Consider the following 17,166-nt stretch of genomic DNA (forward strand, 5'->3'; position numbering starts at 1 on the left):
CATCTTGCTGCTGTCCCTGTCCCCTGCTCTCTGCCTGCATGGCACTCCTCTGGTCCCCTCGGTGCCTGTCCCTCTCCCCTGCTCTCTGCCTGCATGGCACTCCTCTGGTCCCCTTGGTGCCTGTCCCTGTCACCTGCTCTCTGCATGGCACTCCTCTAGTCCCCTCGGTGCCTGTCCCTGTCACCTGCTCTCTGCATGGCACTCCTCTAGTCCCCTCGGTGCCTGTCCCTGTCCCCTGCTCTCTGCCTGCATGGCATTCCTCTGGTCCCCTCGGTGCCTGTCCCTGTCCCCTGCTCTCTGGCTGCATGGCACTCCTCTGGTCCCCTCGGTGCCTGTCCCTGTCCCCTGCTCTCTGCCTGCATGGCACTCCTCTGGTCCCCTCGGTGCCTGTCCCTGTCCCCTGCTCTCTGCCTGCATGGCACTCCTCTGGTCCCCTCGGTGCCTGTCCCTGTCCCCTGCTCTCTGCCTGCATGGCACTCCTCTGGTCCCCTCAGTGCCTCTTGGCTTCAGGGAGCAAGGAGCTTGGGCTTTTCTGACTTAGGTGGAACGAGGCTGCAGACACCTTTCACCTTTGCAGAGGCGTGTTCACCCCGAGATAATTGGAAGTGACCTTTAGAATCTGATGTAATTGTTATGGGTCTGTGTTTCTGAAGGGCCAGCTATGAGTGGGAGGTCTGGGGGCTCACTGGGTGCCTGTGGCCTTGTCTGGGGTCTGGTGACACTGGCTTCATGGCCGAGCTGTTTCCTCTGGTCTGTCGCTGTTTTCCTGAGTCTGCTCCTTCCTCCCGTGCTTGGTCCACAACCAGCCATTCACCAGCCCAGTGGGTGGGATTACATTGGGGCTAAAATATAATTCCTCCCCTGCCCTATCTGGGATGTTTGTTGGCCTCCAAGTGCCACTGGTCTGAGTCCCCACTTGCTTTTGGGAAAGGGGATGGAGTCTGGGGATGTGGAGCACAGGGGCCACTATTTCTCTGCTTGAGCAATGCTTTTACAGACTCTTGGCCTGTCTGCCCACTGCCTGCTCTGCAGGCTACTGGGGTCAGAGGGAGAAGTGGCTGTTGGTGTTAGCAGCAGGAGCTGGAGCTAGTGTCACCAGTGGTAGAGTGCACACTGTGCACGGCTGCTGTGCTGAGTGCTGGAGGATTTCCAGGGAGCCAGGCAGAAGGGAGGACAAAGGCATTGTGCTGAGGGTGCGGGAGCCGTTTGTCCTGGAGTGTGGGAGCTCTAGGCCACCTCTTGCAGCTGGGCGCCCTCTGTGGGGACCGGCCAACAGCCTCTGCTGGCTGCTGCCTGCCCCCCGCTGGGCACCTCCTTCCTTCCCACCGCCATCTCCAGAGTCAGTTTATCACCTCTTGCGTTCCAGGGGCTTTTTAAAGAGAATAATCCGGACAAATGGGGTTTACCACCAATGACTGCCAGTGAGGGAGGACCAGATACGAAAAGAAATCCATGTGTTGGTTCCCTGTTTTGCTGGGTCTTCATTCAGATGTCACCTAGGAGCTAAAGTGTCCCTTCCTAGAGCCTCTTCCTTCCCCCTCCTCTGCTGCTCCTGTGGGGTTGGCCATGCGTCACTCCAGGTCTTAGCCTGAGGTTGAAGATTCTAATCTGGCCCTCTGCCCCAGCTGCTCTGTAGGGCTCCTGTGCCCAAACCTGGGGGGTCTCAACCATTTCTGCTAAGGGACAGGGTGTCCCAACAGGGAGGCGTGCTCAGTCCAGGGAGTCAGCCACACTTGCCCACACTGCAACACCTGTGCCCCCTTGCTGAGCTGGGTCCCATTTCTGTGGCAGGTGTCCATACACTCTGTGTGGCTGGGAAACAGCATCACACCTCTGCGACAGGAGGAGTGGGACGAGGAGGAGGAGGAGGAGGCCGATGTTCCCGCAACTTCATCAGCACCCACATCTCCAGTCAACTCCAGGTTTACAGTGGGCCTTTTTTTTAAAAAAAGCAATTTGAAATTTAGCAGTCATTTGATTTGTTTGGGGTGCTTCTTGAAATGAACCTTTCATCTTATGTACGGGGAAAATATCCTTGTCGCATACTCTGCAGGAAACACCGGGCTGGAGTCGACATCCATTCCTGTTCACAGTTTCTGCTTGAATTGTACGCTCGCTGGGTCCTGCCGTCCAGTTCAGCCAGAAGGACCCCCGTCATCCTCATCAGCGAAGTGGTTCGATCTGTGAGTTCACCTTCCCCGCTTTCCCCTTGCACGCACATGTGCCCATGCACACCACATGCATGCACGCACCACACAGACACACCCCGTACACACCACCCACATCACACCACACACACCACATTACATGACACACACAGACACGACACACATACCACACCACACACGACACACATACCACATTACACGACACACACAGACATGATACACCACCCATACACCGCAATACCTACCACACTATACACACTGCACGCGTCCCCATACACACTCTGTACTCCCCACACAATACACACACATCACCCACACACCACCCCACACCTACCACGCACACATCACATATACACCCCACAGACACACACACTCATGGTTTATAATCTCTCAGAACCTGTGATGGAACCCTTATAGATTCACAGATATAGAATGGTAAATTAGTATTTCTCAAATAGGTGAGGAGGGTCTGGTGTTTTACATGTCCAATCCGTGGTAGATTGATACTCTTTTAAATATAGTTGAGGTATCATGGAAATACCACATTGCTATCAGTGCTGAAGGCTCACCTTCCTGTCTGTCTGCCTCCTGCAGGGCCTGTGACATGCAGTCTCACACCTGTGGACCCCACTTCTGAGAAGCACCAATTTAGAACAGGTGTTCTGGGTTATTAGGCTCAGGGGTCCTTTACACTGTTCAGTTACTGAGGACCCCGAAGAGCATTTGTGTCAGTGGGCCGTAACTATCAGTGTTTACAGGATTGGAAATGAAAACCGACAAGTTTTAAAAATAGCTACTTAATCCATTTTAAAAAATGACAATTTTTATAAAAAATAATTTTGTTTTACATTGAGAACAGCTTTGTTTTACATTTTTTCAAATCTCTTCAACATCTGGCTTATCAGAATGCAGCTGGATTCTCATATCTGCTCTGCATCAGTCTGTTAATATTGTCTCACCTGTAGAAAATTCCACTCAGGAGAGGACAAGGGTGAAAAGGCAGATAACGTCTTAGTGTTATCCTGGAAACGGCTTTGACCTCATGAGCCCCTGGAAGGATCTGAGGTATCCCAGCCATCCTCAGACCCCTCTGAGGACTCTGATTTAGATGATTTACTGGCTTCTACCCTGCTTGTGGCCTCCATGGAAGGGCCACCCCAGCCTGCCAGCACACCTCCACAGAACAGGGGCATTTGTGCCTGTCGAGATTGTTTTTAGGTGTAATGTGTGGAACTGAATGTTGGAGAAGAGAGTGCTTGGGAGACAAAGAGAACAGCCGTCAAAGCATTTATTTCTGAAATGAATAATCGCCCATTTCTCTCTTCCCAGGTGTAGGGAGGAGCTGGTATTTAGAAAAATAACAGTTGGTAGCCCTTTTCTGTGGTGAATGCTCCCACATAGGTGGTAGCTGAGCCCCGACTTGCCCTCTGTCTGCGGCATGTGTGTGCAAAGGCATTTTTAACAAGACACTTGGTTACCTGTTTCTCTTCATGTTATGTGTTTGCCCTGTTTTAGATTTGCAGATTCTTGTTGCTTTCTTTTCCCAGTAGGGCTCCTGTGAATACCGTATTTTGTTTTCCCTTGGATATGGGAACGTGCCTTGCCACCAGCAGTGTTTGGGACTGCGTTGCTCACATTCATAGCATGTAATTCTCCCCTTCCTTTCCTGATGTTCCTGTCTCCAGCTTCTGGTGGTCTCAGATTTGTTTACTGAGCGCAACCAGTTTGAGATGATGTACCTGACGCTGACAGAGCTGCGGAGGGTGCATCCTTCAGAAGACGAGATTCTTGTGCAGTACTTGGTGCCCGCCACCTGCAAGGCAGCCGCCGTCCTGGGAATGGTGAGTGAAGGGTGCAGAGGCTGCCCATCTAAGCCACTCAGGCCCACTCTGTGCTGGGGCCTGGTGTTGGTCAGAGGTGCTGGTGCAGCCACCTCTTTCGAAGGCCTGTCCTGAGCTGAACTCCCACAACACTGTGAACCACAGCATTGGTCAGCTGGCAGGATCCCATTAGTGCTGATACCATTCCACAGGTCGCTGTGACGTGTGTTGCAGTGGCCAGGCTGTGGTTTGGGGCTCCTGTACCCCTTGGTTCGGTATGTCATTACAGAGGCCATCCCCACAGGGCCGTGGTGTGTGCTGGCACTAGGACAGTGTAGATGGTGGAAATGTGACTGGCTTCTCCACAGTGTGCCCTGCAGCCTGGTGGCCCCCCACACCTTCTCAGATGTGGTTCAGATACCCCTGGGCTTCTCAGTCAACACAGCCTCCCGCCTGGGGACTGTTTGTCACAGTAACCCTGCATTTCCACTCCCAAAGTCTGGATACTGTAGTCTGTTCTTGGCATCAGGGTTATCTTAGTCCATTTGGGCAGCTGTAACAAAATACCTTAGACTGGATAATTTATAAGGAACAGAAATTTATATCCCACAGTTCTGGAGGCTGAGAAGCTCAAGATCAAATTCAAGATCAAGTTCAAGATCAAATTCAGTGTCTGCTGAGAGCCCCTTTCTTGCTTCATAGACGGCGCCTTCTCACTGTGTCCTTGCACGGTGGAAGGGGCAAACAGGCTCCCTCAGGCTTCTTTTATGAGGGCACTAATCCCATTCATGAGGGCTTCACTCTCATGCCCTAATCATCTCCCACAGGACCCACTTGGTTAATACTTTTGCACAAGGGATTAGGTTTCAACATATGAAATGTTGGGGGACACAATACTCAGACCGTAGCTAGGTCGAGTGGTCTTCCTTCTGAGTTCCTCCTCATTCTGCTGCTGGTTGCTCAGCCATTGCAGCATGGCTCTGTGACCCCAAGCCTGACTCTCACCCCCTTCCCAATGCTTCCCCTAGAACCTGCCCTCTGTGAGCCAGGATGCTAGCGCAGGGATCGACCGTTGTCATGGGTGGCCTTCAGCCTAGTGCCCAGTGGCGACTTAGAAGCCATCCTGAGAGCAGCAACAAGGAACATGTTGGTTTTCTTTGTGCAAACACATCTTTTCAAAGTATACACCCTCTGGTGTTTCTGAGACGTTGTCAAGCAGCTGGACTTGTAAGGACTCCATTTTTCTTCGTGGGGAGTTTAGCTGCTGAGTTAATTTTAATTGTCATTGTGTTTTTGTTCTCAGGCCCCAATCCCCTAGGCAGATATTGTGCAACAGTAAATCAGATAAGTAGCGGTAATTTTTAAAAGCAGACCCTAAGGCAGAATGACGCATGGGCACGGGTTCCCAGTCTGTACGCATGCTATTTTTCCTTGAAGACGGTCATCTTCCGTGAGGGTTTTTGGTATGTTGTGCATTGGTGCAGATAGTATCATTCTGTAGCATGTCATTCTTTTGAGATGTGTGCCCATGATAGTGACACCTGCACTTTCAACAGCAGATTCTGGTGCCATGCCTGAGAAGCAGGACCCAGAGGTCTGGGTGGGAGCTGATCTTGGGGAGATGCCACATAGCCGCATGGGCAGGACCAGCACAGAGGGTGGTGGGGACGAGAAGGAACTGATCAGCAGCAAACGTCATCCTCTGCAACCTGAGACCATGGGGATGCAGAATTCCCCCAGAGGCTGGGTGGCCAGCCGGCATTAGTGGCCTTTCCATAGGGGAACAATCTGGAAACACTGATGGTGCTACCACCTGCAGGCAGTGTTTTCTGTGAAGGTCTTCTCTTTGCTGTTGAGCGAATCTTAAATGAAGAGCATGGTGCTGAGTGCTTAGGTGTACACTAAACTCCATTTTATTAGAACGCTCAGTGAAATTGATGTCATTTTGGTCCAAGTTCACATAGACCAGTGTCAGGGGACACCCTCCCGACATCCCAGTTTCCAGGCACCAGCCAGGGGCCAACCCTGCATGCAGGCTTCTTTGAGGAAGTAGTCTCAGCCCTTCTGTGTGGACTCTTTTGGGCACACTGGACTTCCACCTTAGCATGACGGCAGCCCTCCCTGGGCCACAGGGAAGCAGGCCACTGGGACCTGAGCTGTCATTCCGTGTGCTTGTGCCCCAGGACAAAGCCGTGGCAGAGCCAGTCAGCCGCCTGCTGGAGAGCACACTCAGGAGCAGCCACCTGCCCAGCAGGATCGGAGCCCTGCATGGCATCCTCTATGTGCTGGAGTGTGACCTCCTGGACGACACTGCCAAGCAGCTTGTCCCCGTTGTCAGCGACTATATCCTCTCCAACCTCAAAGTGATTGCCCAGTGAGTGGAGCCTGTCTAGCATGGGGTGGGGGTTCTTGGAATGGGCTGGGGAAAGAGGGACTTTACACCTTCAGACTGCACACCAGGTCCCTGCCCACACAGCCACAGGTGTAAGCAGGAATGCAGGGGGGAACCCTTCTCATGGGGATGCAGGGACGTTCCTGAAGCTCTCTTGGGTGTCCCCTGAGATAGGAGCTGCTGCTTTCTCTACATCCCTCTCCCACTCCACACGTCCATTTCCAGCTCATGTTCCTGAGGCTGGTAGCACTCGTTCTGTGCCCACTGAAACTGTTCTTGTTCCCAGGCTCTGCCTCCTCTTGCAGCGTCCCCTGACTGCGAGTCCCGTGCTCCCCAGCACTTCCCTGTATTCCCACCCACGTCACCTTTTCTTAAAGTAGCTACACGTGCAGTTCTGCACGGATGTGTTGCCGATAAAGCACGGCTGGCAGCAGAGCCCCTTGGAAGACCAGACAAGCTTGTTAGAGTGTGTCTTGGGAGCTCCATGCTCCTGCAGATGCAGAGCCTTGGGGCAGAGACGGGCAGCCCTCTTGGGGCTGAGGCCTCTGTAGCAGTGCTGTCATTAGAACCCATGGCAGATGAAGGGTGGAGTTGCATCAAACAGATGCGAGGGGGAGCTGAGGGAAGCGTTAGGAGCAAAGATGAGTAGGGGCTGGGAGCAAAAGCTAGTTGTCCCCTTCGTCAGGTGCAGTGTGGGGAGGGGTCAAATTGAATGGAAGGTTTGGAGGAGAAGAAGAGTCTCAGGAGCCCTCACTGGCACAGTTGCAGTGAGAGGCGGGGCCCAGATGGATGGAAGTGTGAGCAGGTCATGGTTTGATGGCCCGTCAGGCTGTGTTTGGGATGGACTGGGGCAGGGCAGGTGGCACACTAGAGGCCATTGTGCTCGTGTAGGCCAGGGGTGGCGCAGGCCTGTTGGGAGGCCCTTTTCCTTAGCTGTCCTCACTGGAACAGAGCTGGCACAGAGCCAAGTCATGCAGGGGATGCAGAAGTGCACATTGGGAATGGGCCTGCCTCAGTGCCCATGTGTCGACAATATGCGTGTTGGTGCAGCAGTGTGATCTCAGAGGGGGTAGCCCCAGAATAGGCCTCAGACTGTGGCAGAGGCCTTGGCTATGCTGATGGGTGCCACTGCTCAGGGGCTCTGGGTACCATGGGTGCAGAGGACTCAGGAGGAGCAGAGTTGGGGATGCAGGAAGCTTGTGGTATCTAGGTAGAAAGGGCAGGCAGGGGACAGGAGGTGAGGCCGCCACTGCTGTGGGGAAGGCAGACCTGAGACCACACAAGTCAGTGTGATATGAGATAATGTGTACCACACAGAGCAAGTGCAGGGCATTCCGAGAGTAGAGGAGACCTGATTCGGTGTCAGGGAATTCAGAGGCCTTTGAGAGGGGTGGGGAGGGACTGGGAAGTGGCCAGGACAGAGACAAGGCGAGGCGATGGGAGAGGCGTCCATGGCCAGAGGCCTCTGAGAAGCTCTGGAGGTGGCAGGCTGTGGGGGAGGTGGACAGGCCTTCCTCCCGGAGAGTGGTCGAACAGAGGCTGGAGGGTCAGGCCAGCTTGTAGTGGCCTGTGGGAGCCTGCAGGAGCCTGCAGGGTGGGTGCGCTCCAGGAGGCAGTGGAGTGCTGCTGTATGGGCTGAGCTTGGTGGATGTCTCCCGTTTGCAGCTGCGTGAACATCCACAGCCAGCAGCACGTGCTGGTGATGTGTGCCACTGCGTTCTACCTGATCGAGAACTACCCTCTGGACGTGGGGCCAGAGTTCTCAGCATCAGTAATACAGGTGAGCAGCCTGGTGGTCTTCCTCTGGACTCGGGGAGTGGGCTTCCATGCCCTTGGCCTGGTAGGATTGTACAGTGGCCCAGTGTCAATTTGGGGGAAGGAGGCGGCAAGAACACCCTGAGCTAGTGTAATGCGTCTTGGACTCGGGAGACTTTCTGCTGTCCAGATGTGTGGGGTGATGCTGTCCGGAAGTGAGGAGTCCACTCCCTCCATCATTTACCACTGCGCCCTCCGAGGCCTGGAGCGCCTCCTGCTCTCAGAGCAGCTCTCCCGGCTGGACACGGAATCCCTGGTTAAGCTGAGCGTGGACAGAGTGAACGTACACAGCCCGCATCGGGCCATGGCGGCCCTGGGCCTGATGCTCACCTGCATGTACACAGGTGAGCAGATACGAATGCCGTGGGAACGCCTGGGTCCTCTGCACCTGACAATAATTGTAGCCCAACTTCTGTTCAAATGAGACAGGCACTTACTTGAGGGACATGAACCCAGGTCCCCTCTGATTCGGCATCTTTAGTGTCACCTTAAGCCAGCCCTGTCACTTGGTGAGAGATTCTGGAGCTGAGGGCGCCTCACTGTGTGCAGCTATCAGAACCCTGCCTCTGGCACTGCATCCCATGTGGCTGGGCCATAGGAGCTGGGCTGGGTCCTGGGCTAGGAGGGGGCGCCCGTCACCTGCTTGCAGATCATCTCTAGGAACTCAAACTCGTGTGTTCAAGGCACTGTCTGTAGAGCCTGTTGGGTTTTACAGATTATGTAACCTTTGCACTAAATGCTTTTGTTTCAGGAAAGGAGAAAATCAGTCCGGGTAGAGCCTCGGACCCTAACCCTGCAGCCCCAGACAGCGAGTCAGTGATTGTTGCCATGGAGCGGGTGTCTGTGCTTTTCGACAGGTGAGAAGCGAGGCCCTCCCCTCAGCCACTAACTGCCCTGCTGCAGCTATGGCCGGGAGCTCTGCCCTTGCGTGCTGCTTGTGCTTTTCACACTGTGTGTGGTCCCACCGACGTTTCCCCACCACCCCTGACAGTGGAGGACCTGGCTCCAGGCTCCTAGGACCCCAGCACTCGAGTATGGTGTTGACCGACTCCAAGGTCATCCCAGGAGCTTGCCCCTCTCTCCTGAAGTCTAGGGAGACAGTCCCCAGAGGTTTGGTGTTGTAACATGGGCACATGAATGATTCGGTTGGAAGGTGGGGGTGGTGCCTCCTCGGTGATTAAAGTGTACATTCCCTCTCTCTGCCTTTCATGAGAGAGGGTCCCATGGTGCAAGCAGGCGCCTGCCCTCGCCATCAAGGGCTGTAGGAGGGAGTGCACAGCCCCCCGAGCAGTGTTAGGAACAGCGTGAGGAGGAGCAAGGGTGAAGACAGGCCAACGAGAGCATCTCTGCAAGCCATGTGGTCGGTGCTCACCCTTCCAGCCTCCTACCCTGCCTGCGTTTTTGTTCAGAATTGGCTTCACTTGCCTGTTCTAGAAAATGGGTTAGGTGCCTCGTCACGCTTTTTTCTGAGGACAAGTCCACATGTTTTGTTCTTGGGCCTCAGTCCCAGCGACCTGTTGGGTCTGTGGCCTCCCCTGTGCTGTTCTGCCTGTGATCTGCAGTCACTCCAGCTAATGGGCAGCCACTGCTCAGAGGGACTTGGCCTGTGTCACTCTGGCCAGATGAGATGTCTGCACAGCTGAGCATGGCTGCTCTGTTTCTGTGTGGAGTGTTAAATGAGCCTTTGTAGTCGTCCTTCCAGTGCACACACCTTCACTGAGTGCCACCCGTGCTGGGCACTCAGTGGCAGCTGCACACACAAAGGTGGCATGGCTAAGTCCCTGCCCTCGTGGAGCTTCTGGTCCAGTGCTGGGGACATAGACATTCCAGTGAGTGCACTACAGGCACTCAGCTTGGCCACGTACCTGGCACCACGGGAGGCACTGGAGGAAGTGACAGAAGTAGCTCTCGATGGAGGGTCCTGGCACTGCCAGGTGAGCGGGATGAGCAGGCCTGCCTTGGGGAAGTGTGGTTCAGTGTCTGGCTCATGGCCAGCTTCTCAGGTGACATGCTGTCAGCTGTGCACTAACAGGGTAGTCATGTGGCGGCCGTCTTTTAGCATCGAAGAGGATCCTCTCAGGCGAATTACAGGATCTGTTGAGAGAGAAATCGACAATAGCGCAGGTGGAGTCCAGCTTGTATAAGAAGAAAGAAGTCAGAATACATTGTGTCAAGGTTCATGAAGCATTTTGATGTGGAATGAAAACGCAACGGAGGACAGTTCTCTTTGTTGTTACTTTTTAGATCTCCTGTGTGACATCACTCAAACTGTTTCTGCTTATTCCCTCGCGTGGCTTTCAAACCCTTCTTTGGCTCCTTGGCCCCCAGGTGGGGAGCCCTGGGGAGCCCTGCGTGGCAGGTGGCATGTCGCTGGTGAGGTGGGCAACGGAGAGCTGGGGCTTTGCCTTCTTGCTTTCAAAGTTCATACTGAAGCTGCCCAGCTCTGACTCCACCTGGACAATGTGTGAAGGTCAAGGGCACCTCCAGCCCTGGTTCCACGTCAGCATTTCCCAGCCAAGGCTCTCCCGGGCAGGGCTGAGGAGCTGTGGGGAGCCAGGGGAGGCTCTGACCCATGTCCCCTCCTTCTAGGATCAGGAAAGGGTTTCCCTGTGAAGCCAGGGTGGTGGCAAGGATCCTGCCTCAGTTTTTAGATGACTTCTTCCCACCCCAGGATGTCATGAACAAGGTCATTGGGGAGTTTCTGTCCAACCAGCAGCCATACCCCCAGTTCATGGCCACTGTCGTGTATAAGGTAAGGGTATCTGCTGTGGGGCAGGGGAGGTGGGGTCAGCCCCAGATGTCCCAGGAGGTTTGCCAATAGGACCACATTCCTCAAGTGGTCCTTGACCCCAGTGTGGCTCCCCTCTCCTCCCATGTCCATGCCTGATGCTCAGGCTCTTGCTCCCTCAGGTTTTCCAGACTCTGCACAGCACTGGGCAGTCATCCATGGTCCGGGACTGGGTCATGCTCTCCCTCTCCAACTTCACGCAGAGGACCCCGGTCGCCATGGCCACGTGGAGCCTCTCCTGCTTCTTTGTCAGCGCCTCCACCAGCCCGTGGGTTTCAGCCATGTATCCTTCCTGCATCCCTGAGCGCCAGCCGGGCCCCCCTTTCCACTGCACCTTGCAGAGTCTTCTGTCAACATCCAGGATCATGTTTTGTGTTCAAGGTTTTGAAATGTAACCTTTGCAAAACCCCTGCAGATGTCAAGGTGATATTTGCCTCAGCTCCAAGGGAGTAAAATGTTGACGGGGACACAGAAAACAGAATGTCCAGCCTTTTGCCGACCAGGCTGTCCAGAAAGGCTGGCATGGGTGGGAGTGTTGCAGCTGACGTGCTGCCCTCCACAGGGAGAGCCGGGGGCACGGGCAGCTTAGGCAAGTGTCTGGTTTCTGTGGATGCCCCATCCACTCACGTGCTCCAAGAAGCCGGGCTCTTCCCAGTGCTGATTCTCATTAGCTTTGCCATTGGGCCTCCATCACCCTCTTGGGGAACATCTTAATTCAGGATCCAGTCCCTGCCCCAGAAATGCTGGCTGCCAGGAGTGCCTCTTTTGGCACCCTTTCCCCGAGACAGACCACAAGAGCCTCTGAGCAGCGCGGTTGTCCTTGCGCTGACAGCACGGCCTTACCCAGCGTGCCTGGAAAGGCACGGGCAGGCAGGGCCACGGCCCTGCCCTCACTGTGCCCGAGCAGAGCTAGCAGGAGCACCAGCTGCCAGTGCTGCCCAGGAGCCAGGCCAGGTAAGTGCTGCAGAGCAGAGCCTGCCAGCAAGCGCCCTGTCTGGGGGCTCTGAGGGGATCCCTCAGCCACCTCTTCCCATCCCATCCCCACCCTGCTAGGCCTCCACCCGGGAGAGGGCTGTAGGAGGAGCTGGAGGCAGCTGGTGCGGTCCAGGCCACCCCACGCTGCTTTGGTCACTTCAAGCTTCCCTGGGCGGTATACGGGCCTGTGTCAGGAAAGGAACTCCCGGCGAGGAAGGTGGGGCAGTTCCCCTCACTTGCCAGTGTTCTCCCTTAACTTCTCCACCAGCCTTCCGCACGTCATCAGCAGGATGGGCAAGCTGGAGCAGGTGGACGTGAACCTTTTCTGCCTGGTCGCCACAGACTTTTACAGACACCAGATAGAGGAGGAGCTCGACCGCAGGGCCTTCCAGTCTGTGTTTGAGGTGGTTGCGGTGCCAGGAAGCCCGTACCACCGGCTGCTGACTTGTTTGCGAAATGTCCACAAGGTTACCACCTGCTGAGTGCCTGAGGTGGGAGAAGCCAGGAGGAATTGGTGATTGGGGCCGGAGCCTCCAGGAGCCTGCGCCAGGCCAGCTCGGTCACTGCAGGCTTCCGCTCACGTCACACAGGCAGCCCAGCAGTGTGTGGGTTTTTGCCACGTGGCAGAAGTGTTCCTGCAGCAAGCTGGTTGTGCAGGGGACATAGGAGTGTTGCTGGGGGAAAGCTGAGCCCTTAGAGAGCAGGAGCCACGGTATGGCTGGCCTTCACGCTGCAGCCAGGGGCAGCACCCACTGACAAGGCGTTTCTTTCTCCCAATGTTCACCTCTTGGTTGTCGCCAGGTTGCAGCTGCCCTTGCGTCTGGGACAGAAGTCCTCACTCTTGCAGGCTGGCCATTGGCTCCTCGGCTACCCCACAGGTAGATCACGCCACCCACAGGCTTTGAGAGCACACCCCGTGTCTCCCAGTGGTGTGCTCCCCGCACTCTCTGTCTGCATGCACAGACACTGCGGCGGGTGCCAGGCTGGAGGCTGGGAGTGCCAGACACACAGCGCCACCTCCCTTTCTCTGTTTTCTTCTCAGGATTCAAAATTTAATTATATCAGTAAAGAGATTAATTTTAATGTAACTCTTCTATGCCCATGTAAAGTATGTGAACGGCAAGGCCTGTGCTGCATGAGACAGCGTCTGTGGAGGTGGACAGGGGCCCCTCCGGCCACTGCTCCCTCTGCCATAGAGACTCGCAAACCCTTCTTAACACCCGGTGACGTTTCTGTTGCCCAAGTCCCCCTTTTTTACTCATTCCCATTTAGTGAGATTGTGGAGAGGGGGTGGTGTTCGGGCGTCCACAGCAGGAATTCTCCCTGGGACCCCACTCTGAGGAGGGTGAGGAGGGGGTGTAGGAGGCCACGCTCACCTGCAGCACCCTCCTCCTCAGCACCGGCAGCTTGCACATTCTCTGCCCACCAGTAGGGACAGCGGCTTCCCTGCTCGTTAGCTGACAAGACCACCCACCTGGCCATGAGCTACCTCTGTTGTATCCAGAAACGTTGACTCTGACATCCTCCAGTTCTGGTCCCAAGCTGGCCCTGGGCTGTGGTCTGCCCTAGGAGCTGGTGGCTGGGGTTGGGACCTGCCATCCCCATAGTCTTCTCTGCATGTCGGGTCCAGACAGCTCCAGGGTTGTCACTGAGCTGCATGGGGCCTGAGCACCTCTTGGGTAAGAGCAAAGCTTGGTGTCTTGTTAGCTGTTAGACCCCAACACCTCTTCTGCTCTGTTCCCAGCTCTTATCCATACACTGCGCCTCCTTTCAGCTCAGGACAGTGCATATCTGTGCCCACCAGAGCTCCTGTGGTGGGGGGGATCTGAGGGACAGGAATGAAATGGGTAGGTGGGAGGGGACAGCGACTTGGCCTAAGATAGCTCCACACCCCTGTCAGCTGCCGCTCCCACCCCTAGGCCCTGGGTTCTGGACCAGCCTCCTGTTTCCAGGCTTAAAGCAGCCCAGTGGTTAAAAATGAAGATGCACCCCGGGTGGGAGGGCTGCTCTTGTCTCAGGCCCAACCTGGGAGCTCTGCTTGCTGCTTGACCGTGAGCCCTTGAGGCTGGCCTGGCTCGTTCAGTGACTGTCATACTGGTCAGTTCGTTCCTGACAGTCAATGTTTTGGGTATTTGACATGGTAAATGGAGATGATTTGGGAGCTATTTTCCAGAATCTGGAAAGGAGGAAAATCTTTTGGTACATCAAGTTAACCTCACATCCGTCTGAGCAGGTGCTACCTTGAGACCCCAGAGCTTCCTCTGTCCCTGTCCTGCTGTGGCATTTGGAGGGGAGCTGCGATGCCACTGCCCACAAGCTGGAGGGGAGGTTGCAGGCCGCTGCGAGGCTTTCCCTGGCAGCTCCCTGCCGAGGCCTCCGTACCAGGACCGGCTTTCCCTGGTGTCAGGCACAGCACGAATGGTAGAAATGGATCCGATTTTTGAGGAGGACCTTAAGGGAAGCTACTGAATTTTAACTAAGTAAGAAAGTTACCTTCTCCTTATTGGTTTTGGTCTCCCGTTTCTCATCCTACCTTTCCCCGTGGAAAGCCTATTAGAAATGTTTGTGGATGGTGGGAAAGTCCTCAGAGCTTGTTGCTGCCCCTGCTCCCAGGATATTTCAACAGCTCTGAGACAGGCGTATCATAGGCAGGAGGTTGTTCCTGGTTAGATGTTTACATTTGTAAGAAATAACACTGTGAATGTAAGAATTGGAGCCATTCTCTTTAGAGTTCATATCACTGGGCTCGACATAGTTTAATTGGCCTTGTTTATCATGTGATCTACAGTAGTCAGTTCTTAGCATGGGGGCTCAGAACCCAGCTCTGGTGATAGGTGGCAACCCAACGACCTACCTGTGCACTTTAGAGACGAATATGAGTTCATTAGTAAAATTACTTTACCCATGCCTACGTCTACATGTATGTACACATATATGCATCTATAATTTTATGTACACACACACACATCTCAAGATAAACATGCAAGGCCTCCGAGAATGCCCGTGTCTGTTCTTCCTAGAAGTTGACTTTTCTTAGACCAGCATGTAAAGTTGGCTGTGTGACTCGGACATCTCAGAGTGGGACTCCGTAAAATCAGGACTCATTGCTCATTAAAGTCCCATGGAGAAAGTAGTCCACCATATCAACTGTCTGCAGAAGGAATTAAGACTTTGTTAAGTTCCTAAAAATCTGTGGCAAGCACCAATCATATTATCAATCCAGATTTTATCAAAAATGTCATTAATTTGGTTGTCGAGTTTTTTGGGGAAGGCAGGGGTTAGGGGTTTTGTTTCTCTGCTGGTGATGTCAGGAAAGATTTTAATGAAACCAGGGTAGAATTGTTAGGCAATGCACTTAACGCCTGTCTCTTCTCCCAGAACGTGCCTCCCTTCCACTGCTGGCCCCGGCTGAGGTGCAGGGGTGACTTTCCAACTGCCAAGTGCCCTTTGTTACTGTTCTCTCATTTTTGTCAGCACGTGTACCTTTTCAGGAGGAGAGAGTGAAGCTGAAACACCTCCAGATACCCGGAATGTGGCATCAGAGAAGGCTCTGTACCGCCAAGGGACACCCTCCCCCACCCCACCCCACCCCACCCCACCCGCCTCATCTACGGGCCATCTCAGAGCAGCTCCTCCTGGTGGGCTGAACCGAGGCCTGCTGGCGAGCTCTGGTGGGTGGATCTCACACACAGCAGTCGCTCAGCTCATGGCCATTGGGCACATGGGGCACCCCCCCTCCCCACTGCAGGGGCAGAGTGAGTTTGGGTCTGTGTGTTTGGGGGAGTGGAATTAGTTTCCTTGTGCTACCTGTGAGCACCCTTCCTAGTGAATGTCCTCACTCAGGGCTTTGTCCTGGCTCCCTCTGCGGTGAGTGTCCAGGACCGTAGTTGCTGGCTGGGGTGGACTTGGAGCTGTCCTCTGATGGAACAACATGTGGGAACAGGGAGAAAGACCTCGAGAGCCACTGAGGCTCGGGGGAGAGCTCAAGGTGGCTCAGACAAGAAGACTGTTCCTCACTGGGCCTGCTGCTGCTGCAGGGGAGGGGGGACCTGCTCAAACAGCCATGTGACAACTGAAGACGACCTGGAGGGTTCCTGGGCCACTCTTCCCTTGTGTGCCTGTCACACTTTAATGCAGTCAGAGGAACTCCTCCCCTCAAGTGGTTCAGGAGCAGAGTCTCCTGCAGACTGGGTGTGGACCGTAGCCATCGTGGACCTGCCTGCAGTATTTCTGTTCTGACCTACATGGGCTTCGCTGCTCTGTGCTGTGGGCAGAGTGGATGTTGGTAGGAGTTGGAGCTCCGCTGGGAGCCAGCAGGGCTGTGATGGGAGAGTCCCGGAGCCCTAGCCCTGACCTGATGGTCCGCTTCCAAGAAGAGAGGGAAAGACTGATGTGAGATGTATATTTAAATTTTTTAAGCTGCTCCAAACATTGTACATCCAAATTAAAGGAAAAATCAAACCATCTATTGCTGCTGTGCAAGGCTTACTTTGTTTATTGAGAACCTAGCCCCTACTGAGCTGGTGTCTGAGGAGACAGTCTGCAGCTCTTCCTGGGGTGAGGGTTGTGCATGGGGGCACACCAGCTAATGTCTGGCACCGAGGAGGGTCCCCTGGGCAGCTGTGAGCAGGCACAAGCCCTGTATTGGGAGCCACAGATGAAAAAGTGGTCCCAAGCCCCCACCTAGCTGGGTGCTTCCTACCAGGGTGTCACTTGCAAATGGTCCTGCCCAGCAGGTGTGGTTGCCAGAGCTCTAATGATCCAATGACGTTGGAAGCTGGTTACATAGAGGCTTCAGGATTTGAGCCCTTAACATCTGCTTCTACATTTGGCCCAGGACCTAGGAGGGGTGGGAAGGGCTGGCACAGAGGTGAGAGCTGTGCCCTCAGGCTACCAGGGCCCCACTGCCCCCTTCCATCTCCTTGGCCGTCGGCACCCCATGCCCCTTGGCCCCCATAATAACTGGTCTGGGCCAGTGTGCCTGCAGAGCCTGCCCCCATCCATCTTAGCCCACAGGTTTTTCCTGTCTGAAATACCACCTCCTCCAAGAAGTCTTCTCTGCTCAGCTCAACGGGGGTGCCTTCCTAGCTCTGGCTGATCCCCTCCTCTGGAGCCTGGTGGTTGGGGGTGTAGGAATCCTGGGGTCCAGATATTTTGCTCACCAACCTACATAAACAAAAACCCTGGGCTGTGGGTTTCTCCAGGGCA

The 17,166-nt window shown here is 54.7% G+C and overlaps 1 protein-coding gene across 3 annotated transcripts in view; it reads left to right on the forward strand.

Moving 5' to 3' along the window:
• Window positions 1-13,046, forward strand: part of HTT (huntingtin) — a 136,866-nt gene extending 123,820 nt beyond the window's left edge. For all 3 annotated transcript variants that reach the window (XM_063108535.1, XM_063108536.1, XM_063108537.1), the window contains 10 exons: window positions 1,792-1,922; window positions 2,054-2,183; window positions 3,854-4,009; window positions 6,172-6,362; window positions 8,046-8,160; window positions 8,326-8,539; window positions 8,947-9,052; window positions 10,785-10,947; window positions 11,106-11,266; window positions 12,227-13,046. In XM_063108535.1, coding sequence (XP_062964605.1) covers window positions 1,792-1,922; window positions 2,054-2,183; window positions 3,854-4,009; window positions 6,172-6,362; window positions 8,046-8,160; window positions 8,326-8,539; window positions 8,947-9,052; window positions 10,785-10,947; window positions 11,106-11,266; window positions 12,227-12,440 — 1,581 coding nt within the window. In that variant the 3' untranslated portion in view covers window positions 12,441-13,046. The remainder of the gene's footprint in view (window positions 1-1,791; window positions 1,923-2,053; window positions 2,184-3,853; window positions 4,010-6,171; window positions 6,363-8,045; window positions 8,161-8,325; window positions 8,540-8,946; window positions 9,053-10,784; window positions 10,948-11,105; window positions 11,267-12,226) is intronic.
• The last annotated feature ends 4,120 nt before the right edge of the window (window positions 13,047-17,166 follow it).

This window comes from Cynocephalus volans, chromosome 9, assembly GCF_027409185.1.
Source record: "Cynocephalus volans isolate mCynVol1 chromosome 9, mCynVol1.pri, whole genome shotgun sequence".
Taxonomy (NCBI): domain Eukaryota; kingdom Metazoa; phylum Chordata; class Mammalia; order Dermoptera; family Cynocephalidae; genus Cynocephalus; species Cynocephalus volans.